We start from the raw sequence: 18413 nt of genomic DNA, 5'->3' as shown, positions 1-18413 counted from the left end.
GAAGTAAACCACTGAAAAATGTTTAAAATTTGGGATGTTTTGAAACTCACTAAAAAGGCTTCCATATCAGTATGTAATTCTTCCAAGTTTTGTTTTGTTTTGTTTTGTTTTTTAATTAAAGCAAGCAGTTAAAAATATAATTCATATGGCTGCTCTTACCTGCTTGGAGACAATGTGGTACTGAACTCTAGTAAAGCAAAGTGGTAGTAATGTAAGTTTACTTTGATTGCATTTCATACTACTTCTTCAAATACAGACGTACAGGCAGAATTAAATTATATAAATATACCTCAATTTAGAAGCTTTAGATTTTATTATTCAGTCTGCTTTTACAGAATGGCTTTTCATTCTCTTCTATGAACTTATGTTATTAAAAAATGAGTAGGTAAACTTCAGTATTATTAATATCCTCTTAAGGGAGCTACTGTCTTTGAACAAATAATTCAATTCCTAACAGCAAGATTTATCTTAATGTTATACTGGAAAGGCCAGATCCTCAATTTGATAAATCACTGTAGCTCAATTGAAATAAATACAGCTATAATTTATATTCTGTTGAGAATCTAGCCTTCTGTTTTTTAATCTTTATGAATTTTTAATAAATAAAGCCCTGATTTTAATTGTACTTTTAAGAATGTTTCATATTTTGAACATAGCCTGTAAAATTTATGGTATTAAAGGAGATTTTGAATGCGTTTTCTCAAACTAAAGAAACATGCTGTAAAGTCAGCAATGAAAAAAACCCACATGAATATTCTGCCTAAAAATGAGTTTGAAAATGGGCAGTATTATTGCACATCTTTAAAATGTAAAATTGTGTATGATGGTATTGTGTCCTATTAGACATGTCTAGAAATAAATGCAGAAACAACAATATGTGCAAATTCAAAGCACTGTCTTCATGTCGCTTATGCAACTCCTTGTAACTAGCATTACAACTAAAATATTAACATACTAACATTTTATATTAAGCCTTTACTTAACAGCCCTCTGTGATGTGTCTTTCAGTCCTTGGAATTTTGCATTAGCTACTACTGTTTTCATTGTAATGTATGTATTTGTGGCATTATTAGCCTGCTGAGAAACACTTTCAAATAAACACTTAGGTCATTTAGTGTTACGTTATTTCACACCAGTGAATGAAACAAAGGTTTGCTTTCCGAATTTTTGTAATATAGTTCTTCACTTACTCAAAAGCCACTTTGTCACCGAGATCAAGGGATTTTTGGTCTTCCCTACTTCGATACTTGAATACAGTAGTTTAAGCTGTGGAGGAATCTACAACTGATAACTAAGAAAACTGAGGCTCCTGTCAATTGAGTTAATTATATGGGAGCATGTTACACCCCTGTATTATTTTTTTTTCAGGGAATGCAAAACAAAAAGGATGAGAAGACTACACTATGAACTACATTGATTTCTTGTAGCCTTGTGGGGATCTCCCCTCTGCTGCAAATCCTTGCAAATTTGGCATAAGCCCAATTTGAAATAGAACACAGAGGAACGTAACTAAACTGCTGAAAAGAAAGGATTAGAAGAGCATTACAGATTTCTGTGGTGTAATTTTATCCTCACTAGGTTCAGGCTGTTCTTTAGTATGAAAACGTGCATCTAAAGGACACTGAAGGGATCAAACATCTGAAGTTTTCTCTACAAAAGATCACCATCTAAAGAACAGAAAGAAAATGTATTCACTAGCTGTTTTTATTGGTAGCTCTATACAAGACATAAACAGAAGTGGTAAACTGGTAATGGATTCTGAAAAGCTGAGAAATACAACTAAAAAGTTGGAGGACACAACTGAAACCAAAGGATATCATTAAAAGTAAGGAGAGGAAAAGAAAAAAAATAAGTAAAAGGAGGGAGGGAGGGAAGGAAAGCTCTTTGTAAAATTAGCAGTAAGGCAGGCAACCACATTCTTTGAAGGCAGGGGCAAGCCAGAGCACCAGTTTATATAGCATGAAAGATGTTTAATGACACAAACTAGTAACGATTAAAGCCTAGCACAACAAGGAAGTAGCCTTTGCAATGAAGATAAGCATTTTGTCACTGTTGACCGCTAACTTGATGCTTTTATGTGGATGCTGCCCTGATCTGCCCACAGAGTCCTCAAGTTTATCACAAACATCATAGTCGAGGCAATGGGCTGCTTCTGCATGTAGGCTGAAGGTTGAGTGTAGCTTTTAGGTTGGCTGGTCACCTGTGCACTCTGTAGTGCAGAGACAGGTAAACATCACAGTGACTGAAAAATCCTCCAAGGAGAGGTAAGTCATTGACAATTCATTTGGGAAGGAGGAACATGTGGTGGGGTAAGTTAAAAGTAGGTCAACCTCTCACAGTACTAAGACTAGTGAAAAATCTGCCAAAGATCTAGGGCCAAGCGTACAGCAAACCCCGAACTCAGAGAGGCCAGAAACATTGAGAAAGAAAGGTAAAATAAGCATTCAACTTTACTTGTATTATTTAAATTGCCAGTAAAGCACCTGGAATCAGCAAAACAAATCAAATGTTAAATCTTAAAATAAAATTTAGTGGTCTTTTATTATAAATCATTCTGGAAAGAAGCTGATGAAACCTTATAGGTCCACCAGAATCGCTGTGACTGAACTCAGGCAAGGACTCATTTTTAAGTCTGCTGGTTGCCAAGGTTAGATTAATTTATTCTGTTTCCAAAGACTAAAGAACACAGTGCTTTATGTTAAGGTATTCCCTTATTATTGATATACAAGCTTTCTTTGTAGCTTATTACTACATATAAATTTGATCTCTACAGGTATCTGACCAAAACAAGGCATTTACAAAAGCAGTAGGCAGAGATGCAATATGGGTTTTCAAAGCCCATTTTAGTGAAGGTGGCTACAGGAATTACTGCTGTTGAAAGGGTTAAACAGGAAAAGCTCAAATCACTACAAAGATTAAAAGTGTGTCCTTGAGTAGCTTACTGCATGTTTCCAACACAATTCTGTATCCACCCAACAAGTCCTGCAATGCCCAACTCTATCTGTAAGTTAGACAATTACATGATACATTAAAAATCCCAAAGCCTTTATTTTTAAGTTTAACACGTTACAGTATTTACTGTTCAGAATAATGTACACAATAAGGCTGTGATAACTGACTTAACTTTGTTGCCAGAGTTTTAATTCAGTTTTACCTGAAGGTCTCTTAAATCTCTCTTTTAGAAAGATTCATCCTAGTCTTTGAAAGGAGTAGTAAGAACTTGGACAGAAACAAGACTAAAAGATTTCTAACTTCTGCATTTGGTCAAGGTCCAAAGTGGCAAACCTGCAGCAGTATGTACAGAGCAAACAACAGAACTACAGTAGATCATTAGATACTGCTTAGAACTAACTTAATTATAGTCTCTTGCTTGTAGTGGTGGCTAGCATAACTGTATTTACTTGACAATGTGTGTCTTTCAGAAAGATTAGCATGTCAAATACACTGTGAAATCTAGAAAAACTTTCTTCTATAAGCTCCAGCAGAATGTACCATTAATACCAGTTGTATACAGGATCACCCTAAAATGAAACCTACTTAATTTCAGACTTATATTTTAAAATTTCTCTGGTCTGCAATAGCATTAGTTACAATTGCTATACGGAGAATTCAGTTCTGGATTTAAGTAGTCACTTGACTCAGGGAGAAACAAAAGGCCTAAATTCAGCTACAGAAAACATTTAGCAGTAAGATCAGATGTTAAAATTAGGCAAAACCCAGACTCAATTAGCAGTTACAATACAGAATGCACCCTCACTCCCACTCCAAACTACTGCAAGACCAGAGACAAGCCACCTCCTTACTCTTGTATTTCTTGCTCATTTATTTCACTTTTCCACTTGGCAGAACACCTCACCATGAGCATGACCCAGTGCAAGGATCTCCAGAAACAAGTCACTGTATGTACCCTATTATTCCAGATTGCTTAAGAGTTCACTTGACACATTTCAAAAGATTTTAGAATACGCATCGAACAGCAGCTGCCATTCTCTTACACTTCATTGGGAATTGCTTAAAACTGGATTTCACCTACATGCCACATGTCCGCGAAATAAGGTAAGGAATGCGCTTAACAGTGAACTACCAGTGTGCTAGAATCCAAAAAACCTAACTCTGACAGAGTGTTACCAGTGTTCTACTAAGCCATCTGGTGAAAGTATGAAGATTACCTATAAGGAAAAAAGTTCACCTTGGCACAACCAGTGTAGGACTAAAAGAAAAGAAAAAAAAACAAAGCAGCAGCAGGCTGGCTTGTCCTTTAAGGGCCAGAAACAGGCTAGCCATTCCTGCATGTGACAGGATGCCTGTAGCTAACCCAGCATACCACTGTTGAATACAGAGACTTCTGTGCTTCTTTTCTAGAGGATGGGTTTGTGACTGCAGAAGGGGCTAAAAAATAGGGGAGAAAAATTCTAAGAATAGGAACAACGGTATGAGAGAAAGGGAGGAAAGAGAAGACATTAAACTTTCTTATTGCATATGAACAAGAAACACTGTACTAAGAACTTGCATTAAACAGTGACATTTTCTTCTAGACTCTCCTCCATTATCATCAGGACTCCATGGAGCAGTCCTGAATTTGTAAATTTGCTCACAAAAGTAACGTAAGAGGAAAAGCTGAAGTGTTCAGAACTTGACTAGTTTGGAAAGCAAATCCCCTGAAGGTGACCTGGTTAGAGTTCAATCACAGTAGAGCACCATAATACACCACATAACATTCAACAGGAGGAGGCAGATGAGGATAGAAGTCTGTCATTCCGTGCCATTATAAAATGTATAAAGAAGATACTAGCGCAACTCAAGAAGAACACCGGGTGTTTGGTCATCTGTTCTTTTCTATGCTTACAAGGAAGAAACAACAACAAAAAAAGCAGCCCTGTTCAGGATTGTGTGTCTAGTCTTTAAGCTCGTTAGCTGGATACTCAGAAAAAGATCCAAAACAACTTGTTCACTCGGGACAAAAATAGACAGAGTTTGCCAAAAAGGTAACACTGATGGCTTAAATCTAACTCTTCTCCAGAGCTGCAGAAATCACACTACTCAGACACCCAAGTCCAGAACCACTTGGAAACCTACGTGATCTCATTTTTAATTAGGGCTCTAGTTAGCATATGAGCAGAAGCGCTATGTCAATACACAAGGAGTATTATGCACAGTCAGTAGAAATGTGTTTTTGCAAGAAGATACTCTAAAATTATTGCTTAACCATGGCACTTACAACCTGTTTATTTTTTCAGGCACCTAAGTATCTTCTTTGATTTGGACTATAGTTCTATTTGATTGGGATATCTAATCTCAGAATTTGGACCAGCTTTACAAAGAAAAATCCCATCAAATACCAGTGAATAGTTTGCTCGCCCTGAAAGGCAGTAGCTTAAGACAGACAACCACAGTAGTGTAAAGTATGACAGGGCTGAGACTAAAGCCCCATTTGAAGATTCACTAGCCTGTGGGACAGACTTCTTGCACTTACGTGATTTTCATAACTCCAAATTTACTCGCTTTTCTCCAATTCAGAAGAAAAACCTTATTGCATTTTGCTAGAAGAGCATCGAGTTTAGGACTGAGTGAAGATTAGTGATACAGAAAAGAACTCGCTTGGACTGACGTGCTTTAGTTTGAGACTTGAATCTGTGATGTTCTGTGACCCTATCTAGGTAACACAGAGGCAGTGTCGTGGCTAAGAGGTTTATCTCCAGACTGCTTCCTGACAAGAAAGAAACAGGATTCCTGACAGATTACTTAATCAGTGCTTTATCTTATTTATCTCCCAGAACTGTACAATTCCTTCTGTTCTTCTGGAACTCGACTGTCTCTGTGAAAACCTAATGCACTGACAAGAAAAAGAATGTGTCTTTTTGCACGAGCAAGAGAGAACATACATGCATGTATTTAGGCGTATTTTTCTCCTATAGAATAGTGCACTTGGTCCTATCTATTCTCACCAGATGTACTCCCATCCTAAAAAAATTCAGCTAACCAGAGGCAAGATTCAGTAATTAAAGGGCAGAATTATGTCTCGTTTCCAAATTCTATCACCGCCCTTAACATAACACACTACGCAACTCCAGCCAAATTAGTTTCTTTGTTCCTTAAAATTAGAAAAAATAACTGCTACTTCACAAAGAACTTCAGAACTAGTTTTTGTAAAGTGCTTTTGAGTTCCTCACATGATGAACATATTCATATTGCATAAAACAGAAACTGGGAGGTGACCTGATTATTTTTCATTTAAGTAAAAACAAATATGAAAATGAAATTGCTAGCTGAAAATTGTGTTTAATTACAGTGGTAGGTACCAAGCCACTCCTGAAATCAAGTGCATCGGTGCTACTGAGCAACATAACCAAATCTACACAGAGATCATTTATTCTATTTTGATTCCAATATAATTTTGTTCCAACATATCCTTTGCTTAATCCAAATCTACTTAGCCAAAACACAACACAGGCTATACTTAGTTTTGTATTATTACTTAAAAGTAAAAAACTTGTTCTGAAACATTTTGGCTTCAAGAAAAGACAGCTTGTGAATCCACTGACAATCTCAAATTATGAACTTCTTCAGTTTCCAAAGCCCTATCACCATTTACCTCAAACTCTTCCAGAGATTAAGCCAAATCTATGTTTAAAGTTCAAAATACAAAAGATATGAATTACGTTTTTATAAAAATGTAAAAAGCTAGTCAAAATTACATGTTTAGATATTTAATCTCTGAAGAATGAAATATAGCAGCAGGAACTTAATATAATAAGAACTATCAACAATAAATACAAGAAATTAGTGCAAAGATTGCAATAGAAGGATTCTTGAGTACAATGAGAATATAATGAGAATATAAAGAAACATTCGAATTTGTACAAAAACCATCCCAACTCTGTATACAATCTCTTCTATAAATACAACCACATAAGATGAAATGCTTATTTGCAAATAATAGTTATTTAAAAGTGTGCTTTATTGGGTTTTTCACTCATTCTCTTGGCAGGTGTAGTTTGCAGGAAGTCTGTAAAGACAAATTTCCATAATTAGAAAGTCATGTTTTAAATACAGCTAACAACAGATGCAGCACATACTTGATTTCCACAGAAAACACTGTTAGAACACTAAGCATTGTAACAAATCCATTTGCAGTTAGCAATTTCTAAGTGTGTGACAATGAGGTAAATTGTAAGGAAAAAAAAAAAAATTCACCACAAATATTAAAACAGCAGTTTACCTATAGCGGAGCATGAAATTGGCTGTGCATTGCTATTGCCTGTTGAAGTTTTTCCTCTTTGGCTCGTCTACAGTGGCAGAGCTACAAAACAAGACACAGAAAGAGTGAATTCTGAAAGGAATTTTTTATAATGCATACTACAGTTTCTCTTTAATGATTTAGATACTTTGCAGGCTTTTTAAAAAAGGAAAACCCTGTGAACCACTCCCCTTCCAAGCTTCAGGCTGAACAACTGTCTATACTCGTAACATTATTCCATCCACAACTGCTTACAAGAGAAGAGAATTGTCTCCTATGTTATTAAATGCATTTATTAGCCATCTTTAAAGGTACACTACCTGGTAGGTTGCTCTTGTCACAGAATGAGCAAGAATGGTGGGTTTTGAACCTCAGTTACTTATTTGGTGATAGCCATCAACAGAATAATTAATTTAAGAAGTTTAATAAATTAAACATTAAGGTTGCTTAATACAACATGTCATTCTATGTCTATTTACCAAATTTAAAATCGTCCATGTGGCTATCTTCCCTATATCTATATAGGATATACACGAAAATGGCACAAAAATGTCTGTAACAACACAGGACTAGACCTGTGCACTCCTGCCTTAAAAGTATGTGCCTTCAGAATGCAGATAATATTTTAAATAGACTGAAGACACTTAAGGATACATTTTTCTTTTGTTGGAGCTTACTAAAGCACTGTTCTGTATCACAGGACTGCTCAAACTCTAAGTCTTAAATTTATTCACTATGTGTTGTATATCTCTCAGATTAGAATGACTTGTATATTACATACCGTTCTCTTTTCCATAAAACTACTAAGAAAGTCATCTATTTCTGTTTTGCCTTCCAAGAAGTCTTCTGCAATAGTGTCAGATTCCTCTTCAGCTTCATGAGCAGCTACTTTAAGTCTGGCTTGCAGAGCACTTGGACTACAACTCTAAGAAAATAAAAACTGCTATGTAATATTAAACTGTCCATCAAAACATTTCCAAGAAGAAAGATGAATGACTATATAAATATGGGATACGTGAATAGAGCGCTGTTATTACATAAAAGCCTAAGTGACCAGATGAAGCTTCATCTCCAAGAAACAGCATAGCTTGTTAAACTAGAAAGGACTCAATGTAAGAAAAGCGTTGCTAGTTTAGGTCTTGATTCACAATCATTCTCACAAACATATAAAGCTTTTCAACTTTTACCCTACACTGTAGAAAGCATCCAACTTGGAAATCTGACAGATTCTCGAGTGCATGATTTCTGAGTAGAACTAATGTTTCAAGCATCTTCAATAAATAGGGTCTACTTTTGAAACTCAAAGTCAGTAGTGAACCTGAGAAGTATAAAAAGGTAAAAAAGCCGTTACTGTTCAGCTTTTAAATACCCTTGAAATGACTGTGGAGAGGAAGACAGGAAAGGAAAAAGCACCTACTCAAGAAGTAGATGGGCTGCTAATCTAAACCAATATACTCATTCTTCTGTTCTTATAAACCTCAAACTTTATTTCTGCTTATTGTGTATAATTGCATTATTTTTCCTCTAATATGTTTGGACAGTTAATCAGAACGTGATTCACATCTTCAGTAGGAGTCTGTATAGAGCTAGAACTGCAAAATTAAGATATTTATAGATTTCAGATGCTTGGACTACCCTTCATGTACCCCATGAAAAATATTTTACTTACGTACTGTAAAACTGTAATGTAATCAGAAAATTCCTGTTAAATTAATCTTGTGCAAAATAAGGAGAGTTTGCTGTAATAAAAGATGACTAAAATTCACCCACAGTACAAGCAAAAAGACTTGTCTGGAACTTTGAAGGAGAAGTAACAGGAGATACCAGGTAGTGCACAGTGAACATCAATATATGAAGATACAGCGTATGTGGAAAAACAGCACAAAAATCCAGCTGCAAATCCCCAACTCTCAGCCTCCTAACCGTCATTAAATTGAATCAGCAAATCTAACTTAGAAAAAAGAAAAGGTAATATAGCAATGGGGTATTATGTCCTGTTGTTAAGTGGTTTCTTACAGAAACAGAAAGTTTCTCAATGCCAACTACCTCCGCCCACTTTAAAGCCAATTTACATCACTATTTGATTTTCAAGTGAGGAAACATTTAATTCATTTAGATCACCAATGAAATTAATTCAGCTTGCTGTCACGTAACTTTTTGCTTGCTATTTCGTATTTTGTTACTTTTTGAGCATTTTGAAATTCGAGTACTATGCAGGATATTTTGATGGACTGTTGTATTCTCAGGTGAAAAGTCTTGCAAATACTGAAGATTTCAGTGCAGAAATTGTTTTATTGGAAGTCACATCTTTTAACGCATATCCTGGTAAACATACTAAGCAATTACTCTCCTTCCCCAAACTGCTTTCTAAGGTAACGACTTTAGCATATTTGCGCTTTAGAATGTGCGAAGTTTGACAGCATATATAACAAGGTAAGCATACCCAGTGAATCACAGAATTTAAGTTTCTAAAGCAATGGTTTTAATCATTTTCATCTGGTACAGTTTTACAAGCTCATTATGTTGAATGGGTACCATTAGTTAAAAAAGCCTTCTTTAAAAATCATTCTATTCTTAAAACTGGTTTGACCCAGGATTGTACTTAAGAACAGCTCTAAATGCTCACCACACTCCCTTCTTCCAACTTTGCTTCTATTCTAGCATTTAAAAAAAAAACCCAACCCAAAAAAACAGTAGTGCAATAACAACACTGTTTTGCTTTCAAACTGTTTGGTACTTCATCCCATTTCATTTCATACTTCATGTGAATCTATTTCCTATAAAATTAGAGTTTAACCAGAAGAATATTCTTTATGGATAAAGATACAAATCAAAACTTCAATTTTATTGAAATAGTCTTAAAGAATAATATGATATAGAGATTATACCTCACTAAGTTCATGCTGTCTTTGCATCTTTTTTTCAAAGGCTGCTTTCATCTGTGTGAGTTGCTCATACTGGAAGGAAGAAGAAAAAGAATGTTTTCCCCCAGAAAAAAACAGAATATTACAACTAATATTTCTGAAAAAGATTTTATTGTTCACTTACTTTATCCAACACCGTCTGTCTTTTTGCCTCGAGACTAGGCTCCAGCAACAAGTTTTTTTCTGTAAAATAAAGTCACTATTACTACTTTTTTTAAAGGATTCAGTTCGCAGAACACAGCCACAGATGCTAATGTTTTGACATCGTACTTGCCAACTCTTCAATGCTTTTCACTAACTCATCTCTATCAGTAATGACTTGCTTCAGTTGTGGTAGAGTCACAAACTGTTCCAGTAACACTTCCTCTTGCTCATTCATATTGGTCAGCTGCGATATACTATATTCAAACAGAAAGAAAGCACATTTAAAGCTAACAGCAAACATTTAGTGTAGAGTTACTCATTTCCGCCAAAAGTCGGAAGTTTGAGGCATTTACTGGGACTTTACAGATACACGACACTTGACCACAACTTATTTTTCCCCTTTCTCCCGGATTGTGAGCTCTACTATCTGCAGCAGTGAGCTTAAAAAGCAGTGTGTTAAAAAGTATCTCTCATTTCAAGCCCTACTTCCTATAAAGTGTTTTTCAACGCTACTATAGTGGGTTGATCTTGGCCAGCTACAAGACGCCCACCCAGCTGTTCTCTCAGTCCCCCTCCTCAACAGGATATAGGGGGTCGAGATAAAGACAGGGAGATCACTTACCAATTATGATCACAGGCAAAACACACTCAACTTGGGAAAAACTAATTTAATTTATTGCCAATCATAGTAAGAGCTGGATGGTGAGAAAGAAACTAAAACACCTCACTCCCTTTTTCCCCAGGCTCAACTTCACTCCTTCATTCCCAATTCCTCTACCTCCCCTTGCCCCAAGCAGCATGGGGAGTGGGGCGGGGGCGGAATTGCAGGTGTTGCAGTCAGTCCATAACAGTTCGTCTCTGCTGCTCCTTCCTCCTCACACTCTTCCCCTGCTCCAGGATGGGTCCCTCTCCACAGGCTGTAGTTTCTGGCAGGAGAGCCTGCTCTAGAGTGGGCTCTCCATGGCTGCACTTTCCTTCAGGGCATATCTGCCTGCTCCAATGTGGGGTCCTCCATGGACTGCAGTGTGGATATCTGCTCCAGCACAGTCCTCTCCATGGGCTACAGGGAAATACCTGTTCTACTGTGGTCTTTTCCGAAACTTACATGGGCTGCAGATGAATATCTGCTCTGGCACTTGGAGCACCTCCTCCCCCTTCTTCTCTGACCCTGGTGTTTGCAGGATTCTCACACTTTTCGACTCCTCCCCTCAATCCCTACTGTCTCTGCAGTGTTTGCGCTTTTTTAAATGTATTTTCATAGAGGCATCACTTGCTTCACTGATCGACTCAGCTATCCTGCAGTGGGTCTGCTGCCAAGCCGTCTGTGTCTGGCACAGGGGCAGCCCCTGGGTCCCTTCTCACAAAGGCCACCTGTGCAGCCCCCAAGCTACCAAAACATTGCCACCTACACCCAGTAGAGCTACTCAGAACAGCAGCAATACCATTTGTGATTTAACACAACTACCACCAGAAGAATAATGGAATTTTAATCTGGTCTTCTTGGAAGGACCAAACTTGATTAGAATGCTTTGTTTAAACAAATTACACTTCCCCCCCAAGTCCCCTAACCTTCTGCTACATAATAAGGACGCTGCTAGAATTTACAGCTGATCTAGCTAAATTAAATAGGCTCTTAAGAAGGTGTCAAGGGAAACAAAAAACCCCCCAAAGTTCTTCTTGCCAAAGGTCTTTTCCTTTTTGAAAGGACAGAGTTTTCAATCACTAAACTATGATACCACCATAAAGATGTGAGATCAGAAAGAAACCAATCTCCCAAGACCCCTTCAGAATCAATAGCTAATTTGTAATCTAGTCAATCCCAGATAACTGATCAAGGAGGCTGTCTCATTAGATCTGAGCAAATTGCTGGGAACAATAATGAATACAATTTTTTTGAATTGTGACAAGATATGCTTTTGATGAAAATATTAGTGTAATACATGTATGAGGTATTTAGATGTGGAAGTGATTTACACTGGGACAGCTGGCACATTTACCACCTGGATTTATCTAACCCAACCCCCCCCGCACATGCTGAGCTGCTCACAAAGTAGTCCATTCGTGAACCAGTCTCAAGTCCATTTCCCTGTTCCCTTTCCTCCTTCAAAAGTTACGCTTATTGTATTAGTAGAAATCAAGTCCCTGGTGAGGCCCCAGAAGACAGCAAGAACACTGATAGTTAGGAAAAATAAAAATAAATGCTCTTTTTCCTGGCGTTGAATTTGCTGAGAAAACCCTAATCAAACAGCACATTTGAATACAAGGCTGGCTTACTTTCTGACTCTACAATTTTGGTAAGTGGTAGTTCTCCTATTTATAATTTCTACAAATACCTTTCAGTGATATATACAGACTTTTGACAAAAATCAGATACAGACTAGCAGTAATTGCTTTTTAAAGACCATGGAAAGTTTTGCTACCTTCTGAAAATTTACCTTAGTTCTGAGAGTTCTGGAAATGTATCAGGAACATCAGGCATCTTGTAAGTAAATCCATTCTGGCCAACCTAAACGGAAGTTTAGAAATGCTTAGTAGATTTTTGAAGAGCAATTTCTTGATATTTAACTGATTAATCCAAAACCGGGGATGAGTATTTGCCAGCAACAAGAAAAGTACGAAAAACAGTGAGAAGCAGTAGCACTAGTCTCCAAACAGAAGACGTCTCAACTCAACCATGGCAACAAAATACTTGGGGATGTTTGGGGTGGCATGCCATAAAAGATGAGTCAATTTTGGAGGAAAATAATTCTGTCTTGCTATGTCCTCCATTTGACAACAGGTGGATGACCCAGAAAACACACAGAAGGAGTATAACTCAGGGAAGTGAGAATAGAGAAAGAGATTAACATTTTGATCTCTCTCATGTGGTTTTTAAAGCTATAATCCCACGGGGAAAAAAGTTTTTTAGACAAGGAAAAAAACCTTTGTCTTTATAGAAGGTAGAAATTTTAAATTCTACAAAACCAGAAAAGTGTTTTCCAAGATGAAGAAAGCTTTTGTTTCTAAAGACAAGATTTGATGAAAGACTAAACATTTAGATATAAAGTTTTTGGAGGACATTCAAAAAAATCCTTCCAGAGTGCATCAGTGAGGGGGAGTTTGTGAGTACACAATATCCGTGAAGAGAAGCTATCCGAAGCATGAAACCGAGAAATAAATACTCTACACATAAAGGCTAGAGACTGCACATTGTTCTCACCTGATAGGTTCTGGGCAGGAAATCCTATATAGAGAAAAGGATCTCATTTTCTGTGGCTGGAGAAACAGTCACAGCTGCACTATGGGGGAATGCAGCTCCAAAAAAAAAGTATATTCAAAGATATTTAGCATAACACTAGTTTCACTGAAACTCAGAAAGACAAACCTGTTGCTCTAACTTGAAGTTTGTTTTAAAAAACTTTTAATCAAAGCCAGAACGACAGTTTCATTTTCCTAGCACCAGCAAAACAATAAAGTGCAGTCACTCAGACTGTTCCCTTGAGTTTTGCGGCAATGCCCTGTGTGCCCTTGCGGGAACTTATACCCAGTGTCTGATAGCTTAAGCGGCAAAACTCAGCGCACAGACCTGAAGCGCTGCTTCTGCTGTCGGAACAGGTAGTGGCAGATCAGCAATCAAGCCGTAAGAGGGAGCAGCAGGCTTGTCTGTAGTGTAGCTTGTAGAAACTGATTCAGCAACAGGCACGGCTGCCATTGTTCTGTTTGTTTCTTGAGGTGGGTATGGAGGAAGAAATGGAAACCCCTGAGGAGCATAAGAAGGCATTCCAGCTGGTTTGTTGAAAAGGCTAAAAACAAACAAACAAAAACCATGACCATGAGCAACCAACTGCTTACAGCACATTTCTTATCATTTGAATTATAATTACTAGACCACATACAAGGTATAAGACTGAATTTTTGAAAGACCATAAAATTTGCATTTTCTGTTCTGTTACTTCCAATGTAGTAAGTCTACTTTATGTCTTATACTGCAACATAAGATACAACTCCATTAAACTATAATCTTCTAGAGCAGCCAAATACACACTCATAATTATAACAAAACTACTTCTCAAAAATTTGTGAGAGCATAAATTTAAATTGTTTCCATCTAAAAGTCCTGAGAAACGCATCTGTGTCATACATTAGTTCTTATTTACAATATAGCATTTAACAGTTCAGGCAACACACACATAATTACTTCTAAATAACGTGAAGGATTTTTTTTAAATTCACGACTGCAGCTGCATCTAAACCCAGTACCATTGTCAGCCATGAGAACCATAGCTGTACTGATAAAGCTGTAATGTCTCAGACCACTTTTGCATATTTAATACCACTATTTAAACTGCACAATTTCTGTTGCACAGTTGTGCAACAGAAGCTGTCTCTAAACCAGGGAGATTATGAACAGAATATGAAGAAACACAACTGCTCAGATCATGATCTACAGCAAATTCAAGATTTCATCTGAATGTAAACATTTCTTCTTTTTCAAGAAAACAGAAGTTATATCAGCATGTTGATACAGTAATTCCAATGAAATCTAGTGTTTTTTCTCAAAACAATCATGCTATCAAGCACGCACACGAAATTGTGCAAGGGCAGGGAATCTATGTCTCCCAATAAGCCACTACATTATTCCTGTTCCTGCCCTCCTAATACTTGGTTTCATCTCTTTTTAAAAAATGTAAGTCAATACACATAGTTCCATTCATCATGTTTATAGATACTTACTATGGAAATGATGTTGAGCTAGGAGCCAGAACTGGAGGATTCTTCCAAAACTCGTCCAGTAAACTTTGAATAATTTTTCCAAGATCTGAGTGCATTGTAAACTGGCAAAAACAAAACGAAACAAAAAACCTCAAAAAACTTAAAGCAGCAAGATGCAGAAGAAAAATTATTCCTGGAATCCAACAGTTCCAAAACGTGCTGAACTTGACTATTTATTATACCCACACGGCAGTGCTGTAAGCTATTACACAAGCTCCAAATAAAGTGATAAAGCTACCCAGAACTGAACAGAAACAGGAAGTCTTTTGTATATTCCATTATCAATGGAGAATCAATCAAGTATAACATTTCTGATGAACAACCAAAAAAACCATGTTTACCACCTCAGTTACCAAGTTACATTTGTGGGAAAAAAAAAATTTAAAAAAAAAATCAAGATTTAAGTTTGAGACAAAAAGCATCATTAATTGCATTCTGAAAAAGTCATAACCTCACCCCACAACTCAAAAAAACTACCACATCCTTGTTAGCAGAGAAAAAAAACACTACAGCATATTAAAATCCTGCATATTGGTGCTAAAACCTTTACATCTTTCTAACAGGATTAGGGTAGAAAGAACTACATTACAGAACAGTCTTAAAGCATCCTTCTCCCTTATTTGGAATAGCTTAGAAAAACATGAACTACGCTATTGGTACTAACAAGAAAAGTGATAGAAACTTTCTAAGCCATCATAACTTAAAATAGTTTTAGATACATGGAATACTGAACTCAGTAATGGTAGCAGTAAAAGAATAAATAGTAGTATACTGAACACTACTGATTTTTTGTTTTCAGACCCCTCAAAATATAGTTTGAGAGGGATTAGGATCTGAACTAGTCTTTTTTACCAGAAGTATTAGCAATAATCTAGTATGACATGTAATAAAATTGCTATTAACAGTAGATATATATGAAGATACAAATTATACATACATTACTTATTAATGGACCGGTCACATATACTCCCTGCTTGTCCATTAAATGATGTCTCACAGGTGGGAAAACACTGATGACTGGTTTTTCCTGAGGAAACTGAGGTGGAAGCAAGCTGCAAATACAAGAATAACCATTACTACAGCTACATCCCATGATAAAGTTTGCATAAGAAGGCTTCTTATGCAAAGAAAAAGTACTATTAATTACATAAACTTACTTTTCTATGAGAAGCGTTATGGAGAAATAGAGTGAAGCATACAAGAGGATTATTCAGTTACAAAATTAGAAGTCAGACAGATTAGAATACTAGACTTCCACAGAACTGAAGAGAGCATTTACTGGGCAAAATTGTAGTATAACAATGAAGCAATTATGTCCACGGACATAACTGAAGAAAAGAAAAAGCTGCAGCATAACGAGAATATTTTCTAATACAAATGTTATTACTACAAAGACAATGCAGTGTAACCTGCAAGAATATCAGGCAAGTTATCAGGCTAAAGTAATAAAAGCCTTGCGAATAGAATACCATCAATATTTGCCAGAGCAAAAGCATCCCCCCAAGTAAATTCATAGGAAATGTTACAACAAATCACTTCAGTTATGATCCAGAAGCTTCACTGGAGTAAGAGTCAGTAGTAGGAGTTACAGCAGATTAATAAATTACTAATTAAGTTTATTTTCACTTGTAGGGGATTCCAAGTAATCAGAAACCCTCAAGCATTTTCTCCTACTTACCTTCAACTAAAAACACGCGAGTATCTTAGGAGCTGAGCACAGCAAAATATAGTTTTGCTTTCAGCTGAGCATCCGCATCTTGTACAGAACTACTTCCACTCATATCACTACAACTATTAATGCAAATCCAGGTTATAGTTCCTGAAATTAGTTATGAGATGGGAGCTATTTATGTTCTATTACTACTTTTTTTTGAGAACATTTTTAATGTTCAAGATGTGCATATAGAAAGATATCACTCTACTTACATGTTAATATTAATTGTCAAGTTGTTTACAGTGAATGGCAGTCGATATTCCACATCTTTCTGAATTTCTGCAATGCTGTCAAAGAAGAAATTGTTAGCATCCAATTCACGGTCAATATAACAGACTAAAGTCTAAAAAAAGGCATGACCTCAGACTTTTGTATTCAGTTCAGTTTTGAAAAGCCTTTTAAGAATAAATTTGAAAATGCTGGAATAAGTTAATATGCTTCAGAATGCTATGCAGAATATTAAGATTAAAGCAAAAAATAGTGGATTTAACTTTTAAACCTCATACATGACCACAAGCAATGGAAGTACAGTTAGAGAAATTGTGATACCCACTGATCTGACAACAATCTCAACTTATTTTTCTCCACTTACTGGCTTAAATTAAGACACCACATCAGTGATTTTTTTTGTATACTGATTTTTATCTGATAAAACATTTACTTTGCCAAGGCGTTACACCTGGTTCACAACTAAGTATTGCTCTGCAACACTGCCTACAGATCAGTATTTAAAACATACATTACACTAGGCCTCCTTCCTTAAGATTAGCTTACTATTTAATAGTCACTTTTTCCACATGAACCAAGTTCTATGCACTTGCACGGATATTTTCAAGAATTATCTGGAGAAGAGCTACTTGCAAGAATGTAAAGCTCTGTAATCCAGTGACACTCAAGACACAGACCCCCCTGAAAGCATCGAGTGAAAAAACATGTATCTTCTGAAATCCGGTAAGACTGAATCCAAATTTGCTCCTCCTATAACAGGTAAGTTACTCAGAAAAATCTTTAAATCAGCTGCATTAATAGGAAGTTGATTTCAACACTCAAAGCACTCTACAATTTGCGTGCACAGCAAGACTGTTTTGAAAGATGGCATCCCAAAGAATGCAGAGGAGGAGGAGGACTAGAAGACTTGGCTCAGAAGCAGAATTTCCAGACAAAATGAACATACCTAAGCTGGGACTGAGAGAGAAAGCAGGGCAGAAAATCAGCTTCATCTTACAATGTCTCAATCAAAACAAACTTAACAGACTGATTCCTCTTCCGTGTGTTTTTCCTGACGGTACCTTGTTAATAATATTCTTTTCCCTCACCTCTCTAAGGCTCCCTTACAAAGGGAGGGAACACAGCTCAAATTGGGAATAACGGCAGCTGGGTGTTCCCAGAAGCCTCTTTGTACCCAACTTCAGAAACGCCCCTCTATCCACTGCCAGGTACACTCCATACACTTCCCCAAAAAAACCCAAAACACATTACCTGCAAATGCGTGTTAAGCGTAGTACTAGGAGTGTTTTATATCCCTCCAAAGCATTATTTGCACTTAGAATTTAAAACTCTAATTTTCAGAGCTTCAGGAATAAATGGAGCAAGACACAAACCTAGCTATGCACCTTGCTTTCCGCAGCTCAACCTTACTCCT

General features: G+C 36.7%; 1 protein-coding gene across 1 annotated transcript; it reads right to left on the bottom strand.

The window, feature by feature from the left end:
* Positions 1–6691: 6691 nt before the first annotated feature.
* Positions 6692–17662, bottom strand: VPS37A (vacuolar protein sorting 37 homolog A (S. cerevisiae); the record flags this gene model as incomplete). The annotated part of the gene is made up of 12 exons (XM_009574181.1): positions 6692–7006; positions 7220–7300; positions 8019–8162; positions 10126–10194; positions 10286–10344; positions 10432–10559; positions 12741–12811; positions 13871–14087; positions 15019–15119; positions 15995–16109; positions 16984–17058; positions 17629–17662. Coding segments are annotated over 11 exons (1094 nt in total), but the record flags the coding sequence as incomplete, so codon positions are not given.
* Positions 17663–18413: the final 751 nt, after the last annotated feature.

The sequence above is a fragment of the Fulmarus glacialis genome, unplaced genomic scaffold, assembly GCF_000690835.1.
Source record: "Fulmarus glacialis isolate BGI_N327 unplaced genomic scaffold, ASM69083v1 scaffold6313, whole genome shotgun sequence".
Classification (NCBI taxonomy): Eukaryota; Metazoa; Chordata; class Aves; order Procellariiformes; family Procellariidae; genus Fulmarus; species Fulmarus glacialis.
The sequence above is the reverse complement of the archived record's forward strand: the minus strand, read 5'-3'. Positions and strand labels throughout refer to the sequence as shown.